Source organism: Chlorocebus sabaeus, chromosome 22 (assembly GCF_047675955.1).
Source record: "Chlorocebus sabaeus isolate Y175 chromosome 22, mChlSab1.0.hap1, whole genome shotgun sequence".
NCBI lineage: Eukaryota > Metazoa > Chordata > Mammalia > Primates > Cercopithecidae > Chlorocebus > Chlorocebus sabaeus.
In genome coordinates this window covers 68696512-68712599 of record NC_132925.1, presented here as the reverse complement: position 1 = coordinate 68712599, position 16088 = coordinate 68696512, and the positions used below count along the sequence as shown (strand labels likewise).

The 16088-nt window shown below is 40.4% G+C and overlaps 1 protein-coding gene across 14 annotated transcripts in view; it reads right to left on the bottom strand.

The window, feature by feature from the left end:
- The window catches only part of FOXP1 (forkhead box P1), a 628854-nt gene that overhangs the window by 157197 nt on the left and 455569 nt on the right, over positions 1 to 16088 (bottom strand). For all 14 annotated transcript variants that reach the window (XM_038002507.2, XM_007984973.3, XM_007984975.3 and 11 more), the window contains one exon: positions 1026 to 1127. In XM_038002507.2, coding sequence (XP_037858435.1) covers positions 1026 to 1127 — 102 coding nt within the window. The remainder of the gene's footprint in view (positions 1 to 1025; positions 1128 to 16088) is intronic.

The window sequence follows — 16088 nt, the reverse complement described above, 5'->3', positions numbered from 1 at the left end:
GCCTCAGCCTCCCTAGTAGCTAGGATTACAGGCACCTGCCACCAAGCCTGGCTAATTTTTGTATTTTTGGTAGAGATGGAGTTTCACCATGTTGGCCAGCCTGGTCTCAAACTCCTGACCTCAAGTGATCCGCCTGCCTCAGCTTCTCAAAGTGCTGGGATTACAGGTGTGAGCCACCATGCCCAGCCCCAAATAAGATTTTTATAAACTTACTCCTTCTTCTACTCCATTAACCCCTTGCCTTCAACGTGCCTGAAATGAGAAGTTGCTAGAACAACCATTTTTGTATCTTTACATAAAAATTTCTTGCCACTTAAAAATTATGACCTAGAAGCATTCTGAACATATCCACTGAAGAACTGGGTATATATTAGAATCATTACAAGATATAATATTAAAAGTACCACATCCTCCTCAGGCCAAGTCATAGTTCTTGATGCTATTGACATTCTGGGATGAATTACAGTGTGTTGTGTCCTGTGCATTGTAGGATGTTTGGCAAGATCCTGGCCTGTACCTACTGGATGCCAGCAACACCTCTGCCCTGCTAGTTGTGGCAACCAAAAACGTCTCTAGACATTGCCCATTGTCCTCTGGTGGGGGGCAGCAGCGGGGGGACGGGGGGGGTGGAATCATCCCTATTGAGGATGACTACACTAAAGTAAGTGTGTGTCTGTGTGTGTTTATCCCATTTCCAGACGCAACATAAGAGAATGTGGTGACAATTCTGAGTACTGTGAACTTTTCTCACTGGTAACCTACACTGCCTATCAGCAACTCAACACTTGCAACTCCTTATCCTTCTATTATATTCACCGATCAGGAGATCTTACGCCTGACAATAAAACTTTTGGTCAAATACATATTTTCCCCAAAATGTTATACCCTGCTAGTAAACCAAAAATGCACTTTCCACAGAAGATTTTCTTACATGATTTGCAATGCTCAACACAATCCACTCCTGAACTGCTTATCAGTTATCCCAAAGGGTAGAATGTCAATTTAAAAAGAAAAAGAATTGTTACCTGAAGAGCTGGTTGTTTGTCATTCCTCTTGGGAGATTTTAATCCACTAACTTGCTGCTGCTGTTGCTGCTGAAGGAGGAGCTGTCTTGCCACCTGAAGTGCCTGGAAGGAAAAACAGATGAAAATCCTTTGCGTTACTACACAGGTTCGGGGGACTCTTCATAAAAAAGGATTCCAGGAAGTGCGCTTTGGGACTGGGTCCTGACTTTCCTATTTCCTGGCAAATGAAAACAGCAAACGAAACTTCCCACCAGTCTTAGTTGGAAAACTTTCCAGAATTTGTTTACGTTTCCTTTGACTTGGCCAATTTCATCCACAGTTCCACAGGCATCTAAGCAGATACTTTATTCCTACTACAGATCTGACATGAAATTTAAGACCATGAGTGATTGGGACTCTGAAGAAAGATGACAGAGACACTCTAGGAGGAACCCGGGCAAAGAGGAAAACTTGGGAGACACTACAGGGCCCTTTTCAGGATCACCTTCACCCTCCCCCCAATTCTTCTTGGGGAAATGTGGGGACTCAAGTTGAAAGTAATACTTTCACCCGATCTGAGTCCAAATAAAGAGAAACAACTAAGTGGTGGATCACAGGAAAAGTATACACTATGGGTTAGGCTATCTAGGAAGGAAGATGAAACAGATGAGACATACCTAGGATGATCTTTATAGAAATCAGAGAGGAAATTTTGGCAAATCTGATCTCTAGTCATCTTAAAGAGGAACATTATGTATCTGTGAACAAAACTGGTTATGTTTATTACAAATGACCCTTTCAGGCTTACAATATGGAAAGGTTTTTCCTTAAAGGTAGACATTGGGGAGGTAGTATGAATTGGAGATAAAGCAGGAAGAAAACAGAAGAGTCCTCTAAAATGTTTAACATATGACTGACAAATCTTTTTAAAAGTTCAAGACTGGGCGTGGTGGTTCACGCCTGTAATCCCAGCACTTTGGGAGACTGAGGTGGGCCGATCACTTGAGGTCAGGAGTTCGAGACCAGCCTGGCCAACATGGTGAAACCCTGTCTCTACTAAAAATACAAACATCAGCTGGGTGTGGTGGCAGATGCCTGTAATTCCAGCTACTTGGGAGGCTGAGGCAGAAGAATCGCTTGAATCCAGAAGGCGGAGGTTGGGGTGAGTTGAGGTATCACCACTGCACTTCAGCCTGGGTAGCAGAGTAAGTTTCCACCTCAAAAAATAAAATAAAATAAAATAAATAAAAATTCAAGTAAAAAAGAAAAAAATGTCATCGATAAACCCCCACGAAGACATTCACTGCCAACGAATTCAGAACAAGAATAATGGCTAGCCACACACCTTTCCAAAGATGGCAGTAGGATCAGCAACAGAAAACTGAAGTTTGAGGATATTGTGCTAGAAAGTCACATGAAAAGTTGGGTTACTTGAGTCAACGCAGCTGAGAACCAAGAATGGCAGAGAACATGGCAGAGATGTCGAGAATGCTCATTAAATGATGTGCTTAGAGTTTAGACACAAAATGAGACTTCTTATTATATAAATAATAATTTCTATATGGTAACCAAATTATTTGTGCATCAAAGAAGAGGCACACATAGATGCCATCAATACATCAAAAGGACCTGAGGCTACAGTCTTAGAAACTTAGCATAACGGACTTACGATGGTAGTGTGTTCCTTAAAAAGGAACAGGTACTTCATTTATATAAGAAAATAACATGTATATTTACAAGAAAAGTTACAGGGACAATGGTGGAATGGAAGAGAGGTAAGAGGGCCTGGGTGTCCCTGTGCATTGAACTCAGAAGAAAGAGAAAACAGAGTAGTCTAGAGGATTAATGTTCATGAGCAGACACCTAAAAACATGGAATGTGCAAGAACAGTGTTTCTCCTAAAAGGACACGCTCACTGAACTGTGCTCATAACTAGAGTTGTAACACATAATATTTTTAAGACACTGTGTAAGGTTGAGTGGCGCCTTTGTGTTTAAGAGGTGCAAACGAAAGCTGACAAACACTAGCACCGATAGATAAGTGACAAAGAAAAGACCACGAGAAAAGTGGAACCCTGCTATCCCACCTCCCTACTGCGTCCACCCCCGTGTCCCAGGGAGGCCTTCTGCCTACTGAACTCACCACGACCAGCCCTTCAGATGTAATGCACAGGCTAGTTCAGCTGTGAAGGGAGAGACAGATTCGACAAGGCCTGCCTGGAAGAGCCTCGAGAAAAGGGGCTGTCTGAGTGGGGCATCTGGAAGCCAAGACGCCTGGGAGAGTTGCCTGAGACTCTAGCCTGCTGTCTCAGGGAGGATTCACCATCACTGGACTCCGGGTTTCCTTGTCTCCTTGGAGACGCTCAGTACATGCGTAGGTGTAAAAGTGGGCAGAGTGAAGATTTCATTTATATCATATAAGAAAAATAGTCCCAGTCCCCTTTGCAAGGTGTCTGCAGGAGCAAAAGCCTCTTCTCCTACTATATATGTTCCCTTAGTTATTTCACATGAAGGTTTTACGGCTTTTTAATGTAGAAAGGGAACTGTTACATATTTTAAGTGCTATCATCAGAGTTCTCAGAATAATAGACTGATCAGCAAAGAATGGTTTGGTTGCTAGTTGGAAAGGCAGAGAGAGGGACTGTAGATGACAGTGCAGAGAAAAATATGGTGGGGAAGAGGAGAAAGGTTACACACACATTTAACACTAAAATAAAGCAAGCAAAGAAAAACAAAGTAATGAAGACTCTATATAACTTATACTCCACCAAATACTAGGAGAACAGGCACTCACTTTTTATTATTATTATTATTATTATTATTATTTTTGAAGACGGAGTCTCACTCTGTCACCCAGGCTGGAGTGCAGTGGTGAGATCTCGGCTCACTGCAATCTCTGCCTCCCGGATTCAAGTACTTCTCCTGCCTCAGCCTCCTGAGTAGCTGGGACTACAGACGTGTGTCTCACTACACCTGGTGAATTTTTGTATTTTTAGTAGACATGGAGTTTTGCCATGTTGGCGAGGCTGGTCTCTAACTCCTGACCTCAGGTGATCCACCCGCCTCGGCCTCCCAAAGTGCTGGAATTACAGGTGTGAGCCACTGTACCCGGCCTCAATTTTTAAACAGTCAAGTCTCAGAGCAACTATAGTCAACTCCTCAGTTCAGCGAAGTGTCTTTAAGAAAAACATACACACATACACACAAAACTATTCTTTTTTTTGGCAGGGGGAGGAGGGGGCAAAATCTTGCTCTGTTGCCCAGGCTGGAGTGCAGTAGCGCAATCTTGGTTCACTGCAACCTCTGCCTCCTGGTTTCAAGCAATTCTCCTGCCCAAGCCTCCCGAGTAGCTGGCACTATAGGCACCTGCCACCACGCCTTGCTAGTTTTTGTATTTTTAGTAGAGACAGGGTTTTGTCATGTTGGCCAGGCTGGTCTCTAACTCCCGACCTCAGTGATCTGCCCGCCTCAGCTTCCCAAAGTGCTGGGATTACAGACATGAGCTATCGTGTCCGGCCATCACAAAACTATTCTTATATGAGCATGGTCTCATAAATGTACATAAGCAAAGGAAAGTATAGAACTTAAACCTAAGTTTTCAACAAATGCTTACTGAGCTGGCTCTACAAAATGATCACACATTTCAAAATTAGCTACTAGGATCTGTAGATTCAATTTTTCTGGTTTGAAGGGGGTAAAAAAGTCATGTATGACTTTTTTTTTCAGACCCAATATAGGTAGGGTACATGAACTTAAACAATCATATTGCAAACCCCAGCCTCTTCATACCATCTTAAACAAAGGCCCACTAAAGATGATAATCCAAGATACAAGCACAGGGGGAAAAGGTTTGCAAACTTGGGTGAACCCAAGGGAAACTGTAGCCGACCTACTGAACAGAGAACACCACAAGATAAAGATGGGCAAACTGGCTTCCAAATTTCAGCCCCCAAATGAATAAACACAGGTAAAATAACTTTAAATATTTGGGATGGAGAGACAACACTAGTGCAGAGAATAATTCATTTTGATATGAATTGCTATGAATTATCCCACAATAATTACCCAGCTTTATCATGAGTATGTTAACAGAGTAGGAACAAATTATTATCCATATCCTCCCCAAATTAAAATCCATTTAAAAATTGCCTTAGGTCTCAGCAGGAGTTTTAAAACCTAACTGAACAGAACTTATAACATGCTTTGAAATCAACCACTAAAAGGTGTTTTCTTTCCATGATATATAAATTACTGTGGTCTAGATTTTAAATCGTCACATGCAAGGAGAGGCAATAAATCCTTAGTGTTTAACACTATGTATCTGGGCATTATAATACAAATATCCAGCATCCACGATTTGTAAAAAGTAAAAAAACGCTTATTATAATGTTCAGTGTGGGATAGTGAAAAATGTGCAATGACTGATGGGATCCTCTTTGGAAACTATGTCAGAGACCTATGTTCACCATGTTTCCTGTAGATGATGACTTGATAGCCATTTTTACCTGTTATGTGATCAGAACAGATTATGTCTTTCATCTCCAACTCCACTGCCTAAACCCCAGAGATAATCTTTTTTTTTTTTTTTTCTTCGAGCCAAGGTCTCACTCTGTTGCCTGGGCTGAAGTGCAGTAGCACAATCACGGCTCACCGTAGCCTTGACCTCCTGGGCTCAAACAATCCTCCCACCTCAGCCTCCTGAGTAGCTGGGACTACAGGCATGGGCCACCACACCCAGCTAATTTTTTCATTTTTGTAGAGACAGGATCTCACTGTGTTGCCCCAGCTGGTTTCAAACTTCTGGGCTCAAGCAATCCTCCCACTTTGGCCTCTCAGAGTGTTGGGATTACAGCTGTGAGTCACAGTGCCAGGCCAGAGATTACTCCAATACAACTGAGGAGTGAGAATGGACTTTTCTTATTCTTATAACAATATCTCAATCACAATTAGAGAAAAGTCCCTTAGGATATATTGTTTGAAGATAAAATTAGATTCTCTGGATACAGAATGTGTGTGGATATGTGTTTGAGTTTATGGGAGAGGGAGACAGAAGGGTGAAAAAGGAGGAAGGAGAGGGCAAGCAGCAGAAAGACAGAGACAGAAAGGATATGAATAAATGAATTTCTCTTTTAAGAAGCAAGGCTCAACTCTGACTCAAGTTCCAGATCAATTGCTAATGTAAATAATGTAAAAGGTCCAATCCCATCTCTGGAGACCTTTTACTCTTGGTGGTGGTTCCTGGGCTGGGTTGAGTCAACACTTCCTTTATAACAGATGTGACAATTGCCTGGCCCTGGATAACCTGGTCCTGTATTTTCATGCTAGGCTCGGGTTACAGTAAAGACACAGTTTGAGGATGTCACAGAGTGGAGGTGAATGATAAAACCAAGGCACTTAGAGCCCAGTTGCACACATTCACATTTATTTTCCTTCAAACTAAAATAAGTGGCTCTCTGAGCTAAAAGAAGTGGTGGGTGGGGCGGGGGGAGTGGGGGGCAGGCACGCATCACTTTCATCTCAACTGTGGATTGACTAGTCTCCCATCTATGCCTGGATCTGCACAAGAGGTTGGAACTGCCCGATGGCTGGCATGCCATGGTCCACGGCCAGCTCTCAGAACTCAAGAGCCAGTGAGATGGTCCTTTCACTGCTGGCTTGGTAGGTCATGTTTTCACATTAACTGGGAACCTGGACATTTTTGACACACCTTCCATTCTATTGGTCCAAGATTACTTCATTCTCATCAGTGCCTTCATATTCTTAGTAAATAAGCGCCATCTGTTATTTACAAATTATGTTTTACATAAGCATGTTTACAACTTCTGAGCTATTTACATTCTAAGATCATAGCAGGTGCTTATATTTAGGGGCTAGGTAATTCTATGTTTAGCATGTTTATCAAGGTAGCCGATGTTCAAAAACATGTCTACCATATTTTAAGAAACATCAACAAGTTTATATAAAATATGGTTTGAACAGGCATGCACACATACATAAAGCAAGCTGGTAGAAGGAGAAAATCTTTCTAAAATGTTTTGCATAACACACTTGGTGACAGGGTCTGAGATAAGCCACTGACACATGGAGGTCTTCAAAAAATATGACTAACTGGAAAGTTTCTAGTCATGGGCCAGCAAACTATAGCCCGTGGACCAAATTCAGTCTCTCACCTGTTTTATACATCTGTCATATATATGTCATATATCATATATATCAGCTCAAGACATAAGAATGGTTTTTGCTTACTTAAATGGTTGAAAAAAAATAAAATAAGATTATATTATGACACGTGAAACATATAGTATTCAAATTTTGGTATTTACCAATAAAGTTTTATTGGAACACAGTCAAGCTCATCCCCTTATATATAAAATCTATGGCTACTTTTCTGCTACAAAATGGAGTCAAAGACTTTTGACAGAGACCACATGGCCCTTGAGACCTAAAATATTTCTTATCTGACTCTTTACTGGAAAAGTCTCTCAATCCCTGTCTTAGGTTGCTATCTGTATTCTGAGATCCCCAAAGATTTCACTGGTTAGAATTTTATATAAACACATCTTTCAATCAGTTCCCCAAAATAATTTTAGAGTTTGGCCAAGGAGCAAGAACATTATTAATTAGCTGTTCTTTAAGCTCAGATTCAATGTTGATGTTCTGAAAAGGAAATATATCCATGTGCTTTTGATCCGAAACTGTTTAAAACTTGCCTCAAACTTTGAAGATGTGTTTCTGCTGGTAGGTAATTGACAGCAGTTCGGATCAGTATGAGATCCTGAGCACCCACAGAATGAAGACAGCACGTGCCTTATTGGTGGCCAGTCGAGAGTTGGTTATTTCCTGTCTGCCCTGAGCAGCTGTCCCATTTCCAGCTTGAAAGGCTGGTCTGAGTCAGCCATCCTTCTTCTAATTTCTTTTCCTAGACTCTCCCCACCCCTCAAGATCAAACCTGTTTTTCAGATAATTTCATGGGCTAATCAACAGTCACTGTGGATATGGGGGTGGGAGGAAAAGCTTGTAAAAAGAGAAAAGCAGCATGGGAAGATTAGTAGGAAAGGAGTCATATTCTCTCCTCTGTTTCTCATCCTCTACATCCTCTGAGTCCCTCTAGAGAGCCTGGTTCCCCTAAACTAGTTTGCTATCTTTGTTCAACCCCAGCAACCAAAGCAATGATCATTTAACACAATCTGACAATCACTCTGTAGCAAGACCGGGGACTGAGTATGTAAGGAAACTTCATCATCATTTTGCTTTAGACAGGGCAATCACTCCAGTGCAGGAAGGAATTAAGGGCTGTGAATGACTTAAAGAAAAGAAAAAGAAAGAAATGACAGTGGCTTGTAGAACTGGAAGTATTCATACAGAATCAGCAGGATTCCAAAGCAACAGGTTCTTCAAACACTTTTTAAAAAATTTCATTTTACAAATAGAGCACTTGGTTATAACAAGACAATGGAAAAAGTAAGCTAATCTTATGGAGGGATTCTGGTGATTGTGAAAATATTAGATGCTCAAAGAAAGATTCCAATTCTAATGACTATGTAACTATTAGATACACAAGGGAAGAACAAAAGCACTGCAGTAAATCGTTGAGTCAGGTTATTGGCGTCGTAAATAGAAAACAAAACACATCCTCCAACAAAACTTACAGGGGGTAATGACCACTCACAGACAACCTTTAACAGTTTCTTTGTACCAGTCACTGCTTGGTCTACTCTATGATACTGCAAATAAGGGTGTGGACTCTGAACATTCACTGGTAGTAAATCCACTTGACTCAACCCCAAAAGCAGGTGCAGTAGACAGCCAAGTCTTACATCAACTGGGATATACTGAATTTGAATCAGTGGCTGAGAAAGGAAAGGCTCTATGTAGCATCATCCATCCTCAAGAGTTCCAACAGCTGGACAAATTATCCTTTGCTTACAGAGCATTTAATAACAGCTGATATTTAGGTAGGGCATTTTGCATGGATTTGAAAAAGTGTTCCAGTCTTTGCAAATAAGTTTATGAGACAACGTCAAGATAGGCATGGAGAAAAATCAGAGCAGAGACAACTCCGTGTCTACAGCATTCCAACATTATGTGTTTGAGTCAAAATGGAAAGTGACAAGAAACAGAAAAGTCACTGTTCTCTACGGTCATCATTGTCCTAACTGCAGAGGAGTTACAATCATGGGTCCTGGGCAGTGTCATCTCTGTGTGGGGACGGTGGGGAAGAGGTAAAGGCCAGGCCAAAGCACCCTCTGCAGTACTTGGACCACTTTATCACCCCACACCAACCTGAACCTCTCCTAGATCTACTTCCAATGTTAGGTTTCACATATACTTACAGACATGATTTTATATTCTTTAAGCTACACGTAGGGAGGTTATCATTGCTATGATGCCTATTATGTATATTTCTTGCTTTTCTTTTACTTTAATATTCAACAGATACCGCAAAGGTAGGTTTGGGAGTTGTGCTTTTTGTTTCTTTTACAGTCAGCAATTTATTTCAGTATATTTTCTTGGGGAGGAAAAGATGGCAAAAAATTCTTTCCTTCCTTCCTTCCCTCCCTCCCTCCCTCTTTCTTTCTTTTTTTCTTCAAGAACTGGGACGAAAGAGAATTGTGCAAATGTGTTCCTGCACCACCTCATGATTTGCCTGCATTACTGTTGTGCATTCAAATGCCATTCCATGCACCAACTACAGGAGACGTGAACACACAGAGATGCCGAAGGCTCTAGATAGGAGGTGGCACTCTGCTAGAAACCCCACCGCCAATCAAGCCCAGGAAGGGGTCAGCAAACCCCATATCCGCTTGCAACTATGAGTAACCTTTTTTACTTAAAAGGCACGTATAGGATACTTCCCAGCCAGGAAGCTAAAGCATAGGATCTTCATGACATCAAAAACAAAAAAAAAAAAAAAAAAAGGAGGGGTATCTATGGTCTATGGTCCTCTTGCAAAATTAGGTGTAGTAAGTTTAATGACTACAAACAGTCAGGAAGTCTGTTTGAAGTCTTTTGGAAGAGCTAAAAAAAAAAAAAAACCCACCACCATCATACTCCTACTCCCATTAACATAGGGCCCTATAACCACCTTGCTGAGGCACTGGCTGGTTGCTCCTCTTGGAGCCAGTGCCAGACGCTGAATCACTACACCAAGTCTCCGGCACCTGAGTTGTCTTTGGAGGGATTCCATTCAAGCAGTGCCCAAGCCTGAGCCTGTTTAGCTCATGAGAGTTGACAAGATCACAGCTTAGGCTGCTATGACTGTAGGCCACATTAGCGTTGCAATGAAGTAAAACCGAAGTGAAGTTTATTAGAAAATGTCTAAAATGTTAAGTTGGATGCTGCATCAAACTCTTTTTTCCCTCTGTTTAAGACTAGATTGTGTTTAAAAATAAATAAGTTGGCCCCGTCCTCCAGGTTCCCAAAGTAGAAAAAAATCGGGGTCAAATGCAAGGATAAATGAATCAAAAGGCTCTATTAACTCACTGTATTTAACCCACTGTTTTTTGCAATTGCCTTTTATGAGGGTGCAGCTCAGCAACTCTCATTATGAATAATTCAGATTCACATCTTTTCATACCTCAGAATGAGACTTGCTAATTTTGAAGCTTGGGGAAGAATCTAACTAGAATTATGCTCAAAATAATGGAGGATTTTCCATGATTTTCCTAGTAACACTGAACCCAGTTCTTGCTCAAACAAATATGGTGCTGTATTCCTTTTTTTCTTATACTATAAGTCACACATACTCGGGATGCCCTAAGAGGCAATTAACACCTATGAATGCTTTGCTTCACAAAGTACCTTCCTTTTCTTGCCTGAATTTGGGCAAAGAAGCAAAGAGTAAAAATGATTTAGAGGCAACATTCCAGCAGATAGAAGACAAAAGAAAGAAACAGAAATGGGAATATAGGAAAGGCCCAAACAAGATTAATAATGTAAAATGCGGAACTACTCACTATTGATCAAATATTAGGATTGGAGGGGGGAAATCCTAATATTCTCCATTAATTTACACTTCTTAAAGCGTTATTTAAAATAGCTAAGATTGTATCTGTATAACAATTTGAAAAATGAGGAGCATCCAGAAACACAGGGACAAGTGCAGCATAACTTCCCTACATTTAAGACACTAAATAAAAACACTGTATTGAATTGTTTACTATGAACCAGACGCTGTGCTAGTTAGTTTCTCTCTACACTAATTTTATTTCTTGTTCCCAACTTTTCTAAGGGAAGTTGGGGAAAGTTGTATAACTCTTGATTTAAAATGGGCAAACAGAGACAGATTGTCAAGTTCAGTGACTTGCCCAAGGTCACAAGTCTACAGAGTGGCTAGGATGGAAAAACAAAAACAAAACATTGTCTCATGAGAACTTGATACTCACACTGTACCAAGGTCACTGATTAGACCAAAGATGGCCGTGGGTAATCTTGGCAAAGGGCTATGCAGACCTCCGGAGCTAAAAATGCATGACTCACTGTGGGCTCTTCTGCTTCCAGAATGAAGGGAAGGGTCTTTTCTCAGTGTCACACCTTCTAACTTTAATCTCCCTTCTTTTCCCCACACAAAAGACTTGCTTTTTTTCAATCAGATCTTTCCATGGCCAGGACTCCGTGAGCCATAACCATATCTACAAGTCTGCCCTCCCTGTTCTTTGCCCACATTTACATGGCATCCAAGAATCTTTTTCACTAAATTCAACCATTCCCTAAAAACTCTGTTCACAATCCAATTCCTTCAAGCAGCAGTGTCCCCTTATATCCCCAGACCCAAGGGACCAGCCCTGCTTCTGAATCCCTGTAGCAGCATCCTGTGTTTCTCCTGTTGTGATGGCAAACTCCAAGCAGACGGACAGGAAGGAATTAACAAGTCCAGCTATCTCTGCTCTCTCACACACTGTGTTTTCACCTCTCTGGTTATCTGAGTTCATCCATCTTCTTTTGGAATATTGATGTTGTCCCCATCATACCTTGATTCTCAGCTCTTCCTCAAGCCTCATTCTAGACAAGTCCCTCATTCTTTGGTTCAGCTAAGCCAAGGTTGGATTTTTTTCAAAAGGAACTTTTCATAAAGCAAATAATAGAAAAGCAGAGCTAAGAGAACACAAGTCTTTTCTTTTTTTTTTTTTACCCAAATTTCACTAAAGTCCAGCCACAGTTAATGACTCTGGACACCTGTATCTTACACTTCACCTCCATCTAAGTGAGATCTCTTCTCCTGACCCACTCGGCGTGACTTTTAGGTACAGCGGGATTTCTAGCTCTTGTTTTAAGCCACTGTAGACTCTTGCACTCTGTTATAAATACATTCTTCTTCTTCTTTTTTGGTGGAGGTGGTATGGGTGCTAACTTACTGTGTTATTAAACCTGCCCTGGTCCCCCTGGTCAATGGGGATAGAAAGATAATTAAAAATTGTAATTTTTTTAGTGTTTATTGCCAAACAAGTACCAAACAGTGCAGAGCCATTATATTATTTATTTTTTCACAGTTCTTTGAGGTAAATTATACCCAGTTAACAGATGAGGGAGAGAGAGAGAGGGAAGTGGGCAAGGGTGAAAAAATTAACTACTGGGTACTATGCTCAGTACCTGGGTGTCGGGATATCCCCAAACTCAGCATCATGCAATATACCCAGGAAACAAATCTGCACATGTACCCATGAATTTAAATTAAAAGTTGAAGTTATATTTTTTTTAAAAAAAGAAATGATACAGAGGGACTCCATATGTCTACTACCTAGTGCTGAAAAGAAATTCTTTTCAAGTTGGGCCTATCAGGTTAGGCCTTTCTCAGTTTTTGCCTTTTCAGCAGTTATACGCTTACAATTTTTTTTTTCTTCTCTCTGGAGAGGAAAAAATTCTGGACAATTCTTGGAAAAAATAATATTAAAAAACAATCCCCAAATAAAAACACCACAATTGTTTACTATAAATACCTTGTTTAAAGTATGTAAAGTAACTACAATAGTTAAACTATTTTACCTACTCCAAAATATTTGTTACTTATTATGCAAAGCATATAGAAAAATGTTTCAAATATCACTATTACAATTGATACTTATAATACAGCATGATGTATGCAAGTGTGTGGTGCACGCATTATGTTTGTGGTTATTTTAATATGTAGATCATAAACTGTGTGTCAAAAATAAAAAAATAAAAAATAAAAAAAAAAATAAAAAATTAAAAAAAAAACAAACAGAGAAACAGAAGACCAGAGAGGTTAAATTGTAAAGATTATGTGACATATGTAGGTAAAGCCCTTAGCACAGCACCTGAAGCACGATAGTTATTCAGTAAATGGAAACTAAAACTATTACTATATGTATAATACACTGCCCCAGGCATAAGAGAATATATTTTCTCAATGGAAAGCAAAGATTCCTTTTTCCCAGTGATCTCAAACCACTGGTCGTCCTCTTTATAGAAACACTAAGAAAACTTGCAGCATCCTCTCTTGAACCCAAAGAGATCTAAGGCAGTCAACTTTAATTGTACAAAAAGCAAACTGAGGACAAGAGGGGTACGTGGTTTATCTGTAGTCACACAGATGACATGCAGCTGAGAATCCTGGCTCTTTCCAATGGCAAAGGCACTTGAGCAAATATGACTCTTTCTGACTCTTACCAAACATTCACCCATGCCTTGCTAATTCCCAATGCAGGAATGGCTGCCTAAGAGGCAAATATTGAGCTAGGGGGAGATGATGATACTGGTGGTGATGCTACCACTGAAGAAAATGGTGACTAACACTGAATTCCAACTACAATTGGTTCTAAATTGCTTTATATAAACCGAAAGTTTATGTAATGTGGTCAAGTTCACACAGCCTGGATAGAATCCCTTCACTATATTCAAGAACGACATACACAAAAAGTCCACTAATCCACAGACCTATGGATTTGGAGTTCTTCCATTCACCTGGAACTAGAAGACTACTTGCTTAACATGACTGATTTTAAAAAAAAGTAGACATATATAGAAAAATATATCAGGTTAATCTAAGCCACACAAAAAGGTAACTTTGTAATGAACTTTAGAAAGATTACATCTTATGGTGGCAAAGAAATACAGATTTGATTGGCTTGGTCGCGGAATTAGAAACTCTTTAAAAGGGAATTTGAAAAAAACTGTGGTCATCTGATACACAGTTATGTTCACAGAGTTGTGCTCGAAAAGTGACAATGATCTTTGGAACTTCCAGTAACCACAGTTTAGCATAAGATGGAACTTGAGTCTCCAGGCATGAAGAAGTAAGGATTCTCTGGGAATTTGGGGGAATTACTGACCCAGAGAGAATCATAGGAATTACAAAGAAATAGAAGTTTGCTTTGAAAAAACATTACTATATTTCTACAAAAGCAGCATACATAGTGGTTGAACACACACCAATCATTGTGTCTGGATCTGAAGGCCAATTCCACCATTTGCTAGCTGTGTGACCTGAGACAAGCTAGTTAACCTCTCTGTGTCTTAGTTTCTTCCTCAATAAGAATGGGAGGAACTGAAAGTGCCTATGTCAAATTGATACATGTAAAGTGCGTAGTCTAGAGCCTCACACTCAATAAGTAACAAGTGATTTTGAAAAGTGCTGTATAACTACAGATTATGAAAGTAGTAAGTTCATGGTAGAAGATATGTAAAATGTATACATGAATTGGGAGAATAATAAAAAAAAATATGACACCATCATCTGCAATGACACATTGTTAGCATTTGGGGATATGATTAAGAAAAGACATTTTCCGACAGGCATGGTGGCTCACACCTGCAATCCCAGCACTTTGGGAGGCTGAGGCAGATGGATCACGAGGTCAGGAGATCGCGACCATCCTGGTTAACATCGTGAAACATTGTCTCTACTAAAAATACGAAAAAATTAGCTGGGCGTGGTAGCGGGCTCCTGTAGTCCCAGCTACTCAGGAGGCTGGGGCAGGACAATGGCGTGAACCCGGGAGGCGGAGCTTGCAGTGAGCTGAGATGGCACCACTGCACTCCAGCCTGGGCCACAGAGCGAGACTCCATCTCAAAAAATAATAATAATAATAAATAAAAAAAAGAAAAGAAATTTCCTTGGGCCAGGCACGGTGGCTCATGCCTGTAATCCCAGCACTTTGTGAGGCCAAGGCAGGGGGACCACTTGAGCCCAGGAGTTGGAGACCAGCCCAGGCAATATGGCAAAACTCCGTCTTCTACTAAAAATACAAAAATTAGCCAGGTGTGGTGGTGCACACCTGTAGTCCCAGCTGCTTAGGAGGATGAGGCATGAGAATTGCTTGAACCCATGAGACGCAGGCTGCAGTGGGCTGAGATAGCACTACTGAACTCCAGCCTGGGTAACAGAGCAAGATTCTATCTCAAAGGAAAAAAAAACAAACAAACCAAAAAAAAAAAAAAAAAAAGAAAAAGAAAAAGAAGAAAAAGAAAGAAAGAAAAAAGAAAAGAATATTTCTTAAGCAAAAACTGGAATCATTTTGTATGGTCTTTTGAAAATTACATTTTGAAATTAAAAGCACATTTTGAGTAGAGATTTGTTTCAAATCTAATTTCTATATTCAGGTTCCAACAAACAAACAGTATAAGGAGCCAAACAACCCAAGCACCTCCACCCTACTGTGGAGTTTTCTGGAAAAGCTTTCAACAAAGGAGTCTGAACAGTAAATGGCACTTGCCTAATTTTTACACTGTGCTTTAGAAACCCAAGAAGGAGGCCCACGGCACTCCAGAATTGAAGAATCACACAGTACCATACCAGGTTAACAGCATGTTTCAATTCTTTTGCCCCCAAAGCATGTAACTACAGAGCAACCGCTGACTTAACTTTGCAGCGCCCATAAGCAGTACTGTATCTGTTTCTTCACAAAGAACAAACTAACTTGATTTTTGTGGAAGTTAAATTGCCAACATCATATTGAGTTAAAGAGAAACAAAACAAAAATCAGAAGTTTCAGCCCATGCTGTATCTTTAAAAAAAAAAAAAAAATCCTTTGACCCTAAATAGATTAAAATTAAGCGCGATTAGTCTTCAACACCTCCTCCCTCCCACCACCATCAACATCACGCACTAGCTATATTTTCCAGGCCA